This window comes from Mandrillus leucophaeus, unplaced genomic scaffold (assembly GCF_000951045.1).
Source record: "Mandrillus leucophaeus isolate KB7577 unplaced genomic scaffold, Mleu.le_1.0 Scaffold284, whole genome shotgun sequence".
Taxonomy (NCBI): Eukaryota; Metazoa; Chordata; class Mammalia; order Primates; family Cercopithecidae; genus Mandrillus; species Mandrillus leucophaeus.
In genome coordinates this window covers 1,054,701-1,070,335 of record NW_012102965.1, presented here as the reverse complement: position 1 = coordinate 1,070,335, position 15,635 = coordinate 1,054,701, and the positions used below count along the sequence as shown (strand labels likewise).

Below are 15,635 nucleotides of genomic sequence, written 5' to 3'. Positions count from 1 at the left end.
AGGAAAATCACATATAAACCACTGAAATACAGTGTTACAAATGCAAACAGAATATCCTAGGAGAACAAAGGAGGATACAATGATCTCTGCCAAGTAGAGTCAGGAAGGCTTCACATTTCAGTTGGGTCTTGAAGTGAATTTAGACAGGGAGTTGGATATGCAATGTTTTTACAAGAAGAGTAGTTCTCAAAAATCTGATAAGGTCATAGAAACTAAGCTAAACTCAAGAAGCTAAGAATAGGAGAGTGAGCAGCTAAGGCACAGTGATGGAGGAGAGCGGCAACTTTATGATGGTTCACTGACTGGCTGAATGACTAAGTCTGGATTGCTGGGCCTTCTTCGAGGTCCTTCCCCCTCAGCATAGAAAGATACTCCTAGGAAAAGCCCTTAAGTTACCCCTGCAAGCTTCTTGAACACCCAGAACAGAATTAAATCTGTGATTTTTTTTCTCAGAGAATCATGGAATGATAGAGTCAGAAAAGATACAGAAAATCAGTCTTGTTGTTTCTAACATCCCTCAGACTCTTAGGGATTCTCAAAATGGCAAATGAAAGTCTGTAATCAATTTTCAACATTCTGAAAAACCTACCAGAAATTTGACATTTTCTGGTAGTATTAAATCACAGCTTTCTTTGGTTTGGGCTAGAGTTATATCGGATCCACATTAAACTGAGATTCTGACTGAGCTGTCTTCTAAATATAAGCTGTTTTCTCATTATTATTGTTAGTAGTAGTAGTAGTAGTATTTTTTTTGTTGTTGGAGAGGGATTGATGGAGTCTCGCTCTGTCGCCAGGCTGGAGTGCAGTGGCACAATCTCGGCTCACTGCAACCTCTGCCTCCCAGGTTCAAGCAATTCTCCTGCCTCAGCCTCCCGAGTAGCTAGGACTACAGGCGTACTCCACCACGCCCAGCTCATTTTTGTATTTTTGGTAGAGATGGGGTTTCACCATATTGGCCAGGATGGTCTTGATCTCTTGACTTTGTGATCCTCCTGCCTTGGCCTCCCAAAATGCTGGGATTACAGGCGTGAGCCACCGTGCCTGGCCATTATTATTTTTTATTTTTATTTTTTTTTGAGATGGAGTCTCACTCTGTTGCCCGGCTAGAATGCAGTGGTGTGATCTCAGCTCACTGCAACCTCCACCTCCCGAGTTCAAGCAATTCTCCTGCCTCAGCCTCCCAAGTAGCTGGGACTACAGGCGCACCACCATGCTCAGCTAATTTTTGTATTTTTTAATAGAGAAGGGGTTTCACCATGTTGGCCAGGATGGTCTTGATCTCTTGACCTCATGATCCGCCTGCCTCATCCTCCCAAAGTGCTGGGATTACAGGCATGAGCCACCATGCCCGGCTTGTTTTCTCATTATTTTTATGCTCAATTTGGTAAACAGTTTTTCAAAATCTAGGTGTAAGCTAATAAATTACTACAATATTTGCAATTTACAAATAAACATTTTCACTGATTTCATCTTAATTTATTCTTCATAACACTGTAATCACTAATAACAGCAGAGCCAGGAGGCCACCACTCTCAGGCCAGGGTTCTTTTCAACGGTTCCAAGCTTCTAGGGCTTTTTCCTTGCTGAGGGTGTTGCCAAGGGTGCACTGCACTGTGCATGTCTAGGAAATACTGCTTCTATCATGGAAGAAATAAAAGCAGTATAGAGATGTATGTCTCCTGTTTTCAAGATACTACTAACCTTGCTTCCAGGTACCTTTGATTTGTGGTATTTGGGTTGATCTAAGAAAATAGCGTTAACTCTAGTTTTATGAAATGAGTATTATATGCATGAATTGTAAATGTCAGAAGGTAGATTTGTGTGTGTGTGTATAAGAAATTATAAAAAATATAATTTCTTCCTGTACAGTAATACTTTAATTCGTAATACTCGCTACTTTCTGCTTTCCATTTTTGATGAGGGATGGTGATTTTAGTATGTATGTTTATTTTAAAATCAAAATGCAATTTTTCTTGCATCCTGTTTATTTTTGTGCATGTTTTAAAGTTAAATAGAATTAATTTCCCTTTTAAAAATGTAAGTAGAATTTTACAATATTTGTTTTTTAAATAAATCTCTCATCCCCACTGCCTTTACTGTATTTTTATTCCCTAAAACAAGGCAACAGGAGGAATTACTTAAACATCTGAGTCTCAGTAACCTGTGTTCCTTTTGATAAATTAATTTTATCAATACTATCCTTTGAGGTAGTTACTTTTGTTTATTGATGCCAACATGAGTCATATAGCAATCAGTGGTAAAACTAAACCTGCCTGGAGCAGCCAGAGTTTTTGACCCTCTTTGCCTGCAGTAATTGGAATTTAGCTCTCTTGCCATTTATACTCCAGCCTAGGAGACAGAGTGAGACCCTGTCTCTCTTAAAAACAAAACAAAACAAACAAAATCACAGTTGTTTCTTGGCATCCATGGGAGATTAGTTCTGGGATACCCCCACCCACCACCACCCCCACACACCCACAAGATACCAGCCTCTGAGGATGCTCAAGTCTTGTGTATGAATGGTATAATATTTGCATATAGCCCATACATATCCTCTCATTTACTTTAAATCCTCTTTTAATACCTAGTAACAGTATAAATGTTATGTAAATCATTATTATACTGTATTGCTTAGGGAATAATGACAAGAAAAAAATGTCTGTACCTGTTCAGTACAGGTGCAAGCATAGTAAGCCTAACTACATTTTCAATTTGAGGTTGGTTAAATCCACAAATATGGAACCTGTGGATGTGGAGGCCTGGCCATGACCCAGTTATTATCCTGCTTTCACCTTCTAGCTTTAGCATCTATAGATTATTCTTGCCCTAATTATTATTATGATTTCCAAGTGGTTATTTTTCTAACTCTATCATTCCTTCTACATTTATTAGTTGGCATTCTGCTTTAAGGAGAAGTTTTCCTTTATTTATTTACTCATAGATTTCTATTTTATTCAATTTTTTACTGTCATTATTTATTTTGATGATCAGATTGACCTAATTTTGGCCATAGAACCCCTTTGAGCAATTAACCTTGCTTTCTGACATATCTGTATCAGTCTTTGAGCATTTCCTTACTTTCTGGCACAACAAAATGTTTTGGATTCAACTTGTATTTCCTCTGTCCCAGCCTGGAATCAACTATTTTTTCAAGAAGAGTAGTATATAGAAACCAAAATCTGAGTTCAAGATGTGCTTGTTGCAACTGGGGTGTTGTTAACCCCAGACCTTTTCAGTGAGCAGAGCTAGAAAATGTATATTTGGCCCTTTACAATTATATTTATTTCTATAGCTATCTAGATATATTATACACCATCAATTTGCATTGATAGCTCCAATTCAAATACAGTCCTGCAGGGTTCATTCTATCTCTCCCTTTTTTTGTTTTTTGTTTTTTTTTTTTTGAGACGGAGTCTCGCTCTGTCACCCAGGCTGGAGTGCAGTGGCGCGATCTCGGCTCACTGCAAGCTCTGCCTGCTGGGTTCACGCCATTCTCCTGCCTCAGCCTCCCGAGTAGCTGGGACTACAGGTGCCCGCTACCACGCCCGACTAATTTTTTTTTGTACTTTTAGTAGAGATGGGGTTTCACCGTGTTAGCCAGGATGGTCTCAATCTCCTGACCTTGTGATCCGCCCGTCTCGGCCTCCCAAAGTGCTGGGTTTACAGACATGAGCCACCGCGCCCGGCCTCTTCTTCTTTTTATGTCTTCTTTCTCTATTAGTGAGAAAAATTTGATTCCCATTATCCTCAGTATGTTTACTTATTCCAATTGTCGCCTTTATGTAGGTCAGCTTCTAACCCTGCCAGGCTGCACCTGGTACTCTTCTCTAATATTATCCCTAAATGGCCTTCCATTATTGACTATCACTGGGCTGCTCTTGCTGTCCCACTCCATTGATATTCTTGCAAGTGCTTTCATTACCAGCTACTACCAGGCTGCCTCTGTTTGTAAACTCTGAGAGTAATACTTACATTTAGCATTTTTCTTTTGCCACTGCAGCTTAGTTTGCAACTTACCTCCATAGGGTTCATAAGAAGCATCAAATACCTACTACAGCTTAGTAAATTACTGTTCTTGTCTCCTGAGGGTGTAACATGAACTTTGAGGAGATAGTGGGGAGAGCAACAACCCAGAGAAGATTGGAAGGAAGCAGAGGTAAGGACAGGAGGAAGTGAGAGATAGCTGAAAGGTATCATTTGGGATGAATGCTGCCGGTACTCTTTCTCCTGGTTTCACATAGTATTTACCCTGCTTTGTTAAGGAAAGAATACATTCTCCTTAGAAAAATGGTTAAAGCAACAGTTATTACAGACTCAAAGACCCTTTTACTGGCCTACCCCCACCCCCCTACCTTACCCTTTTTTAACCCTGTAGAGTCTGGTTCATTCTACACGTTCCCAAATTTTCAGCCACTATTTCTACTTCGAGTGCTGGCCTCCAGGCTCATGTTTTCAGCTGCCTACTAACATTTCTCAGAGTGTTCCATCTTTCTTCCTAAATAAATTTCTCTTCTTGCATATATTGTCTGATTAATGGTTCTACCAACTTTTCCATCTTCTTTGACCTAATTTATCCCCCTTTTCCTCTCCCTTCTCAGCCCAGTCTGATTTTCATGAACCTTTTTAAATACCTTTCCAGTACATTCTCTCTTCCTTATCTTTGAGTTTCTGACATTTTCAGGATATCAAGTAACTTAACTTCACTTGGTCTTTTTCCACATCTGCACATTGCACAGTGTTCAAGGGAGAGGTAAAGGAAACAATTAATAACTAATGTGTTTGTCACTTTCTCTCCCAGAGAAAGTAACATGTTTCCTCTGCATCTTTTATTTTCTATTTTTTGCCCATTTTCCTCTCTCCTGTAATTCATGTTCTTCCCTCTCCCCATCCTCTTTATCCTATGGCTTATTGTTCCCTTGGTCTCTCCATGCTTCTGAGGATCATACAGAAAGTAAAGGATCTGGAAATTTGACTTTTCAGTCTTGCAACTCTGTGGAGATGTGCTCTGAATGACTAAAAAGCACTGGAGCTCTGTAGAGCATATGGGGAATGATGGTCTTTTTGGAACCTTGCAGAAGAAGCACAAGGAAGGAAAGGGGCCAGTTTGCATAAGACAGAAACTTTCTAGGTTGATGAGTGTGTTAAGAAATCCTAACAGGCAGTTTCCCGGAGAGTGGGCAGTTTGAGGTAGTATGGAGAATATAATTAACTTAATAGTCAGAAGGTCTGTACTCTAGTGCAAGCTTTGCTTCTAACTGGCTGCGTGACCTTAAATAAGTCACTTAGACTGGTTCTTGTTCCTTGTTTCCAAAATGAGCATTTAGAATAGGTGAGTTTTAAGGTCCTGCTCAGTTCTGAAGTACAGATTCCAATAGAACTGAGTAACTTAGTGTTAAAACTAATGTGGGGTTTTTTGGTATGTGTGCATTTTAAAAAAACTTTTGGTTTTTGACCTAACTGAAGGCAATATACTATTTTTATTTTTCCTTACTTGCAAAACTGATACCTCCAACAAAAATTCAAGGGAATTTATTTAAATATAATTGTTTTAAAAATGTTTTATGATAGACTTAATCTGCATTGAGCACATTTTAATTTTGTGTGGGACTAACTTCATATTTCTACTAACCATTTCCTTTGAATAACTGTTCTTTCACCCGCTGTAGTCTTTGAAGAGGACTCAAGTGTTTGCTGTTAGTAAAAAACATCTTATTTCCCATGTTATATTTTGTATGTTGAAAAAAAATTTATTCTTATAAATATCCTCAATTCTAGCCCTTTAGATATTTATAAGCTGCATGATTACTAATATCTTTTCCAGAGATTATTTCAGTGGGTGAAAGAGATTACTCTTTTATTTTCTTTGTGTTGTTCTTTTTCACTTCTTATATTATTTAGAAACTTATTTAAAATTTTCCTTTTTTTATATCTTTTTATGTTACAAAAGACCTGTGTCTTCATTGTATATTAAAATGAGTTGTGTACTAAAATGAATTTATCAAACTAAGTTAAACCATGAATTGCAACTTAACCTGACAGATCATTTTTTAAATAAACTTCAAAATATATTTTTAATCAGAAATGGGCAAAATTTTGTTTCTAGATTTTGTTCAAAGACCATTTGATTTACTAAGAATTTTTTGATAAGTTAGGGCATGTCTCCTAGAATTGTTGTCTGTAAGACCTCAAAACCTTTGAAGTAAGCTGAAATAGGAGACATTAATTTACATGTTTATTCTAGCTGTTAGATATATTTCTAAATTATTTATTATACAAATAGGATGGTCATTAAAATTTAGAGAAGTAGCTATCTGATGTAATTATTAACAGATTATAATTGCTATCAGTAACCTATCCAAAATAAACTAAGTCCAAACATTCTCCTGCATATTTTAATTTTTAGATCAAAGAAAGCAAAGAATTCAATTGATAAATCAACTGAAACTGACAATGGCTATGTATCCCTTGATGGGAAAAAGACTGTTAAAAGCAGTGAAGATGGAATACAAAACCATGAACCTCAGTGTGAAACTATTCAACCAGAAGAGACAGCCTGGAACGCAGGAACACTGCGTTCCAGGGATGGTCCTAGCAAAGTACGTGTGATTTTTAAAATAGTTTGCCTGTGTGATTTTATATTAGCTAATGTGAAGTGACTTAGATATAGTAGTTGCCCTTGAACTATTTTCTCCAGAATTAATTCTGTGAGCCTTTGTAACACGAAACTGTAAATGAGATAAAGTGTTGTGATTCAACTTGATTGACGATATAATCTGACACCTTCTGAATTGATGGCTTCAGTTTTTTCAAAATGTTTTTTTTGAAACAAGGTGTTAACTCTGTTATCCACGCTGGAGTGAGATGGTGTGATCTTGGCTCGCAGCAGCCTCAGCCTCCCAGGCACAAATGATCTTCCCGCCTCAGCCTCCTGAGTAGCTAGAACTACAGGCATGCGCCACCATGCCCAGCTAATTTTTTTTTTTTTTTTTTTTGTAGCGACAGGGCTTAGCCGTGTTGCCCACACTGGTCTCGAACTTTTGGACTCAAGCAATCCACCCACCTCAGCCTTCCAAAGTTCTGAGATTATAGGCATGAGCCACTGTGGCTAGCCCCAAAACGTTAAAAGCACTTTATAACTTACAGTTGTTGTTTGTTAAGCCTTTTTCTTTCCCTACTTCTATGTATGTAAGAATTTGCACTAAGTGGAACATGTAATAATTCAGAAAGCTGAACTAGGAAACCAGTTTTCCATTCATGTTCTCTATAAAAAGATACCTTGTTTTTCCTGCATTCATTACCTGTGGTGTCAACATAAATGTTTTGTTTTCTTTTGTTTTGTTTTTAATCTGGAAAAAATCTTACTGGGGACATATTTGTTAAAGAGAACAATTATTTCTTTACTTTTCCAAAATAGACTCTGGTTTTATTGCAACAAAGCTTAATGTGATGTCTCTATTTCTTTGCTTCACTGAATTTTTTTTGGTTGAACAGTTTATTCTTTAGAAGCTGTTACTGTAAAAAATATAGAGAGAGTCAAATTAAAAGATGTTACCTCTGTTACATTTGGGAATGTGAGCATGAACATATTGTGTTGAGGAAAATAAAGAAAAGAGGATTCTCTAATTTTGGGTAAAGTATATGTTACTACTTGAACGTTCATGTATTTTCAGTACCAGTAACCATAGTACAGCATGGGCCTGCAATGAATGTAGTCCCTTACTCTAATTTTAGATTTTTTTCAGCATTTAGCTCTGATGATGTGAGCCTCTCATCACTGTTATCATTCAGCAGATAAATTTTCAGTCATACAACTTTCAAACACGTTTTCAGGCTTGTATTAATATTACATAGTAAAGTTGTATGAGGAACATGAAAATATCCATAAAACGTATGCTTTAGAGTCATTTAATTTCATAATTTCTAAACTCTGGATATCTTTTACACATTGATGTGTGTAGAATGTTGTCTGACATGTGCACACATGCAGTTGCTATTTACTTCCTCTTGTCCTATAAACCATTATTAAATTAGTGGTGTGTCTTACAATTGATGGCTTTTCCAGTTTGAAAAAATAGTATAATATGTTCTTTCACCTTCTTTTAAGTGGTCTCTGTTCTGCTTTTCTCCTGTTTATATTTATTTTTGTTTGTTTGTTTGTTTTTTGAGACATGGTCTCACTATGTTGCCCAGGCTGGAGTTCAGTGGTGCGATTATAGCTCACTGCAGCCTAAAACTCCTGTGCTCAAGTGATCCTCTCACCTCACTCTCCCGAATAGCTGGGAGTACAGGTGTGCACTGCTATGCCTGGCTGATTTTTTATTTTTATTTTTTTTAAGAGACTGAGTTTCGCTCTGTTGCCCAAGCTGGTCTCGAACCCCTGGCCTCAAACAGTCCTCCCACCTCAGCCTCCCAAAGTGCTGGGATTACAGGCTTGAGCCACTGTGCCTGGCATATTTCTTGTTTTTGGAAACTGTTTCAAATCCTTTTATGAACAGAAATATTATGGGATAATATTTGACAAATGGCTATTGAAGTACTTTTAAAAGTAAAAATGCTTTTAAAGTATAGTCACTGATTTAAGATATTTTTTCAGAAAATCAGGTAATACTAATTAGTTACTTTGTGGTAGTTGAGGATATTTTGAAGTTATGTGTATATATGTATGTGGAATTTCAAATTTCATAGTTTAAAAGCTAAAAGGTTGGTTAGAAATTACCTATAATCCTCTTTGTGTACTCCCCACTTAGGATACCCAAAGGAAAGTAACAAATGTCTCTGATGAAGTCTCCAGTGAGGAAGGTCCTGAAACAGGATACTCATTACGTCGTCACGTGGACAGGACTTCTGAAAGCGTTCTTCGAAATAGAAAGTCACACCATTATAAGAAACATTACCCTAATGAGGTATATACTTTGTCCTTAAGTATATACATACATATCTATTTTATATGTTACTAATTTATAACTTCTTTCAACAATTAAAAATTGTTGAAATAAATATTTCACATTATTATCAATATTTATTGTTGCGTGATCTGGATTTATAAAATAGCAGTTTTATGTTTATGTATTGCACATGTATTGATAGATAGCCACATATTTGAGCTCACTTTGTGCATTATCTTTGAAGACTCATACATTGCTTGTTATTTGCTTTTAAAGAAGATCATTCTGGAGAGAGAATCTGCACACTCCTATGTTCACTTTTCTACAATTTGAAAGGCTTTATACATTTGATCATAGCAAAGTTATTATTTTAAGTAACTTCCTTCACGTTGCTGTCACCAGTTATTAAGTCCCCATACTGCAAAATTCAGTTCTTTTTTCTTTGTTTCCCTTTTTCCTTATTAATTTTTATTGTCTCTAAACCCTTTTCAACTATATCATATCTCTTGAGCTTAAAATTATTTAAAGAATTTCATTCAGTTGTATTTTCAGTTTCTAATCTGAGGGTAGAACATTTGGCTTTAAGGCAAATAAATTACACTGTTTATCACTTTTTTATAAACATTACCTTTTACTCTTTTTGAGCTATGTTAGTATTTTTTTCCTTGATGGTTTTGGGTTAAACTTGTAAAAAAAACCACATGTTACGCTGTGCTGGAATATGATTGCCTTCAGAGTATTAAGATTAGAAGAGTTACTATTCTTGGCACACTCTGCTTTGTGGTTGTGTCTCTGGTTAATCTTTCTGGTGATTGTGGTTTTGTTTCTTTTCCCAGTGGTTGCCATTAGACAGACACTAATGCCGGTGTGTCTGCTCCATTGCCTCTTCACCCACGTCATTTGATGTAGTGTCCCTTGTTCCTAAACCAGATAACCAAGCTTGTAAAATTTTGTCTTACTGTATGTACTGTTAGAAGTCAGTTGGTGCTGCAAGGGAGCTGGAGGGCTGTTTGACCTGTCTCCCAGAATAAATTATTTGGCAGTAGAGGTATTTTTCTTACTCCATGATCTTTGCTCTTGTTGGTTTGCAACTGTATTTTAAACGATCGAGGTTCTTGAAGGGCAGAACATTATTCAACCTATTAATTTTAACTTTTAAATTAAAAAGTTGCTTAAAATCTTGATTTCCAGCTAAGTAAGGCTGATAGTAAGCATTGGTTGATTCACATCTTTTTTAATGATATAAGTAATTACATGAATATAAAATATGGCTATAAAATTCTTCATCTATAAAGTGAAGAATGTAGACTAGGTGATATTTTAAAAGCTGCATTCAGTTCTCAAAAATTTTTACTCTTAAACCAGCTTTAAAGGGCTTTTCTAAAAAAAGCAAAATAAAGCCTCCTTTGAATAAATAAAATGGAAACAGAAGATTTGTAGTGCTCTTTTGCATTTTTATTTATAAATTTGAATTTATTTTATAAATTACTGTACTCTCTTCAAATTACTAGTAATGTTTTTTCTTTAAGAGTGAGGTATGAAAAAATCATTTGGACCCACCCAAACACAAATGAGCAAGCATCTCTAGCACCTAGATTGTGCCATTTATCACTAAGTAAACAAAACAAAACAACTTCTTGAAGAAGTGACTGATTCCTGGTTGTTGTTTGTTGCAGGAAATACACAAAATGACCGTGGAACCTCTTACAATATGAGACAGAGCAAGGAAGCCATCAAAGACTACTAAGGTCTTTTCAGAAAGACTTGGGAGCCAAAGATAGAGTAGTTTGAACTTTAGTTTTTCTTTATAAAAGTATTCCAATGATAAACGAAAAACAAAATGAAAAAGAAAATTCTTTGGGGAAGTATTTTGTGCATGGATGGGATTGGTGGGCTTTATTGTAAGATAATGGGTCAGGAACCTAGCCATTCGTTGTAAGCCTCCCAGATGGCGATATCTATAGATAAACTTTTTAGGGGCATGTATTTGTTAGGGAAGAATCGTCCAATCTTCTAGTGGGATGGCGATAGTAGGTAATAAAACAGGCTGCTCTGGTGTTTGGCACCAAAGGAACTGGGGATGAGGTGGGAATCTTGTCATATAATGTGTAGACTTTCATTTAATCCCCGTTTTTTGCCTTTTTCTACTGTCTACTATATCTAGTTGACTTCTTCCAGTGTTCTGTTGGGAGGAGTTACTTGGTTATCTGGGATGCAGGAGGCATCCTAGGGAACTGACAGCTTCTTTTAAGTGTTTCTTCTGTTTCCTACTCTGTCTTGCTTTGTTCAACTCTACAAATATTGTTCAATTTTGACTCCCAATTGTAGGTTAGCTTTTCATCTCGGAAAGGTAACATTTGATGAGAAGCATAATGAAGAAACCATGGGCTTGGAGTTAGACTATTTAAATGACCTTGGGAAAGTTATTTAACTTCTGAGTTTTTTTAAACAATTTTCCTTCCACCCCCCAAAAAAACATTTATGTTTTAAGTTCATATTCCCTTCAAATAAATACTGTGTGTTCTCTAAATTTGATTATATGTTCGGTTTGGGTGTCTCAGGATTTGAAATGATGAGCAGTACAAACCAAAACAAATGTGTTTTAATTTGAACTGTTCAATTCTAAAATTTTCTTTTTTTAGACTTTATTTGGCAATTTGTAGTAATATTCACTATTAATCACACAAATATTGTAGGTAAAATTCTGTTTGAAATGAAGACAATTATAGGCAATAGTTTTTAGTTGTTTTTTTTTTTTTTGAAACAGAGTTTCACTCTCCTTGCCCAGGCTGGAGTGCAGTAGCGCGATCTCGGCTCACTGCAACCTCTGCCTCACAGGTTCAAGTGATTCTCCTGCCTCAGCTAATTTTTGTATTTTAATGGGGTTTCGCCATGTTGGCTAAGCTGGTCTTGATCCACCCACCTGGACCTCCCAAAGTGCTGGGATTATAGGGGTGAGCCACCACTCCCAGCCAGATTTTTAAATGTATAAAATGAACCACTTGGCCAGTTGCGGTGCTCACGCCTGTAATCCCAGCACTTTGGGAGGCTGAGGCGGGCGGATCACGAGGTCAAGAGATCAAGACCATCCTGGCCAACATGGTAAAACCCCATCTCTACAAAAAATACAAAAATTAGCTGACTGTGGTGGCACGCGCCTGTAGTCCCAGCTACTTGGGAGGCTGTGGCAGGAGAATCGCTTGAACCCAGGAGGCAGAGGTTGCAGTAAGCCAAGATCACGCCACTGCCCTCCAGCCTGGTGACAGAGTAAGATTCCATCTCAAAAAAACCCACTTATTAACCTGCATTTGGCAAAAAACACTTCTAAAGAATTATATATATTTTCTTAATCAGGTAATCATTAATTAGTTTCAGTTAAAGTCATCAGGCCTTTAATCCTGTTACTATTTCCAAATCTGATTAGCAAGTCTGCATCAGAAGTTATAGATAATAAACTATCTTTATCACAAATTTTAAATTAGCAATTATTAAAAGCTTAATGCTTTCTGTGCCTTGCTAATGAAAACTGGTGACATTAGAGAACCTGAAATATTTTTGGAGTGCTGTTTATAAAACAAAGCAGAGTGATTTTTGTCTTCTTTTTCTTTCTATATTTATTTTGTTTTTACTTATTAATCATTTTCTTCTCTTTTAAAAGTTTTTCTTTTTACTTCTTTCTAAACAAACAGCCCTTCTCCCACAAACACTCTATTAACACATTATAGATTCATAATCCCCATTCTAATATCAGTAGATTAATTATTAATATTGTACCTCATTCACTCGAGGTATTCTGTTACCTGTGGTAAGGAGATGGCCCAAAAAAAAAAAAAATCCGTCTTTTGTGGACTTGTAGTGTATTGAGATTTGCAATCTATTTGAGAATATTAAACACATGAATATTAAGACAGACAATATTGACCGCACATGCGGTGGCTCACACCTGTAATCCCAACACTTTGGGAGGCTGAGGTGGGCGGATCCCTTGAGCTCAGAAGTTAGAGACCCACCTGTGCAACATGGCGAAACCCCACCTCTCAAAAAGAAAAAAAACGAAGTACAAAATTTAGCCAGGCGTGGTGGTACATGCATGTAGTCCCGCTTCAAAAAAAAGAGGCCAGTGCCATGGCTCACCCCTGTAATCCCTGCACTTTGGGAGGCTGAGGTGGGTGGATCACTTGAGGTCGCGAGTTCCAGACCATTCTGGCCAATGTGGTAAAACCCCATCTCTACTGAAATACAAAAATTAGCCTGGTGTGGTGGCGGGCTCCTGTAGTCCTAGTTACTCAGGAGTAACTAGGTATATATAGGTAACCTATGTATATATATACATATATGTGTGTGTATATATATAGAGAGAGAGATTGATTCTGGAAAGCAGTGCAAAATTTATTGTCAAATGAATATAAATAATAACTCACTTCAGGCCGGGCTTGATGGCTCACACCTGTAATCTCTGTACTTTCGGAGGCCAAGGTGGGTGGATCACCTGAAGTCAAGACCAGCCTGGCCAACATGGTGAAACCCCATCTCTACTAAAAATACAAAAATTAGCCAGTTGCAGTGGCATGCATCTGTAACCCCAGCTACTCGGGAGGCTGAGGCAGGAGAATCACTTGAACCTGAGAGGTGGAAGTTGTGGTGAGTGGAGATTACATGTCACTGTACTCCACCCTGGGCGACAGAGTGAGCCTCTGTCTCAAAATAATAATAATAATAATAATAACTCACTTCAGGGACAAAGTGATCACTCTAGGTAGGTGGCTTTAAGGTAGCATTTGTTGAGCCCCTGCTTTGTGCCAGGTTTGTATTCAAAGTTCCCATGCTCATTTAATTTTTAACAGCTTTTTAAAGGAGTGCAGGATTAATGATAAGAGGTAGGAGCATAATTAAGACCTAGAGTGGAACATAATCAAAGCAAAGAACAAGCCATGCTTAGGGACTCAGGAGTAGCCTACTGTCACTGGAGAAAAAGGTTGTGGTATGTAGCGGAAGACAAGGTCAAAAAGTAGCACATATGAAGATGAACATGCTAGGTGAAGGAGTCAGGGGAGCAGTGAGAAGCCAAGGAAAGATTTCGACTAGAGGAGTCAAAGAACAGCTGTGCTTTAGGAAAGTTAATCTGGAAAGAAGAGGAAGGCCTTTTAGGCAAAGATCAATTAGGAGGTGCTTATAGCAATGAAGGTATAAATGATAAAGTCTGAACACGGTGATAGCACAGGAAAGACAAAGGAATATAATGCATTTGAAAGGTACATGACAAATCTAGTCACAGAGGACAGCAGAAAAAAAAAAAAAAAGAATTTGAACGTACCTGACTATAAAGGATGGCTATGACCATGATTTATTCAGTAAAAGTTATTTTTAATTAATTTAAATCAGAATTTTACTCATTTTTATTTTGTACATTACAGACTCCCAGGATAAAGTAAACTGATTAGAAATTATTTAACTTGTTTTAGTTTTTTACTTTTATACCACAGATTATCTCAAGAACATGAATTGGCAATTACCTTCTTGGTTTAGATACCAATTTTATGTTGATTTCACTTCCATTTGCAAAACAAAAACAGTAGATAAATCCATTCTTGCTTAAAAAAAAAAAGAAGACTAGAATAAGAAAATACAGTCATTCCTTGGTATCCACGTGGGATTGGTGGATATCCTGCTCTTCTACAAATACCAAAATCCGAGGATTCTCAAGTCTCACAGTCAGCCCTGTGGAACCTGATGATACATAAAGTCAGCCCTCGCCCTCCAGTTCTCCAAAACTGTGGGTTCTGCATCTCAGGAATATTGTATTTTATCTGCAGATGTGGAATGCATGGATATGGAAGGCCAGTGGTATCGCCATTAATAACATCAATTAAAGTCAGTTAATGTTCACCGTGCAGACCATATGCACTTAGACTACTCTTTGTGCCTGAGTTGTGAACTTCATATAAAGTTTAAGATAAAATAGATACAACCCTTGTATGCAAAGTAATATCTGAGCTGAAATATGAAATCAAATAAATTTTGATGTGAGGGTTTTTTGTTACTGAATAAAAACTAATATATTTTGTAATGTTTTGCTGTCTCACTGTCTTTTGAGGGTGTATTTGTTGTTTTAGCAAAAAGTATCAATATACGGGTTCTGTAGAATCCTTTGAGTTGGAAAGGGTACATAAATTGTATTAATGTCAAAGAATATCTTGATTTCAGGATGCCCCTAAATCGGGTACTAGTTGCAGCTCTCGCTGTTCAAGTTCCAGACAGGATTCTGAGAGTGCAAGGCCAGAATCTGAAACAGAAGATGTGTTATGGGAAGACTTGTTACATTGTGCAGAATGCCATTCATCTTGTACCAGTGAGACAGATGTGGAAAATCCTCAAATTAATCCATGTGTGAAAAAAGAATATAGAGACGACCCTTTTCATCAGGTTGGTTTATGGTTTTGGCTTATGTGGAGCTATCAGTCAAGCTCCTTTGAATTTATGTTCAAAATTTTACAGAGGTGAAGAAAAAGCTTACATTCAAGCTTATATTTCTATAATTTTTTTTCTTTTTATGTGAGCTGTGGTCTGGCTTCATCAAAACATAGAATCTCAGTACTTACATTGTGGTTATGTATGTTCCTGAAAGGTTATTGGTAATTGGAGTTTTGTAAGTCAAATCGTGTGTTAGGTGCATTAGTACTTTCTTACTCAACATACTTAGTGGCCAGATGCATGTACACCTTGGTCTAAACTCCACCTATAAGATTATAT

At 36.9% G+C, this 15,635-nt stretch overlaps 1 protein-coding gene across 4 annotated transcripts in view; it reads left to right on the top strand.

The window, feature by feature from the left end:
* PHTF2 (putative homeodomain transcription factor 2) overlaps window positions 1–15,635 on the top strand; it is a 159,931-nt gene that overhangs the window by 117,817 nt on the left and 26,479 nt on the right. For all 4 annotated transcript variants that reach the window (XM_011985451.1, XM_011985450.1, XM_011985452.1 and 1 more), the window contains 3 exons: window positions 6,404–6,596; window positions 8,748–8,903; window positions 15,090–15,308. In XM_011985451.1, coding sequence (XP_011840841.1) covers window positions 6,404–6,596; window positions 8,748–8,903; window positions 15,090–15,308 — 568 coding nt within the window. The remainder of the gene's footprint in view (window positions 1–6,403; window positions 6,597–8,747; window positions 8,904–15,089; window positions 15,309–15,635) is intronic.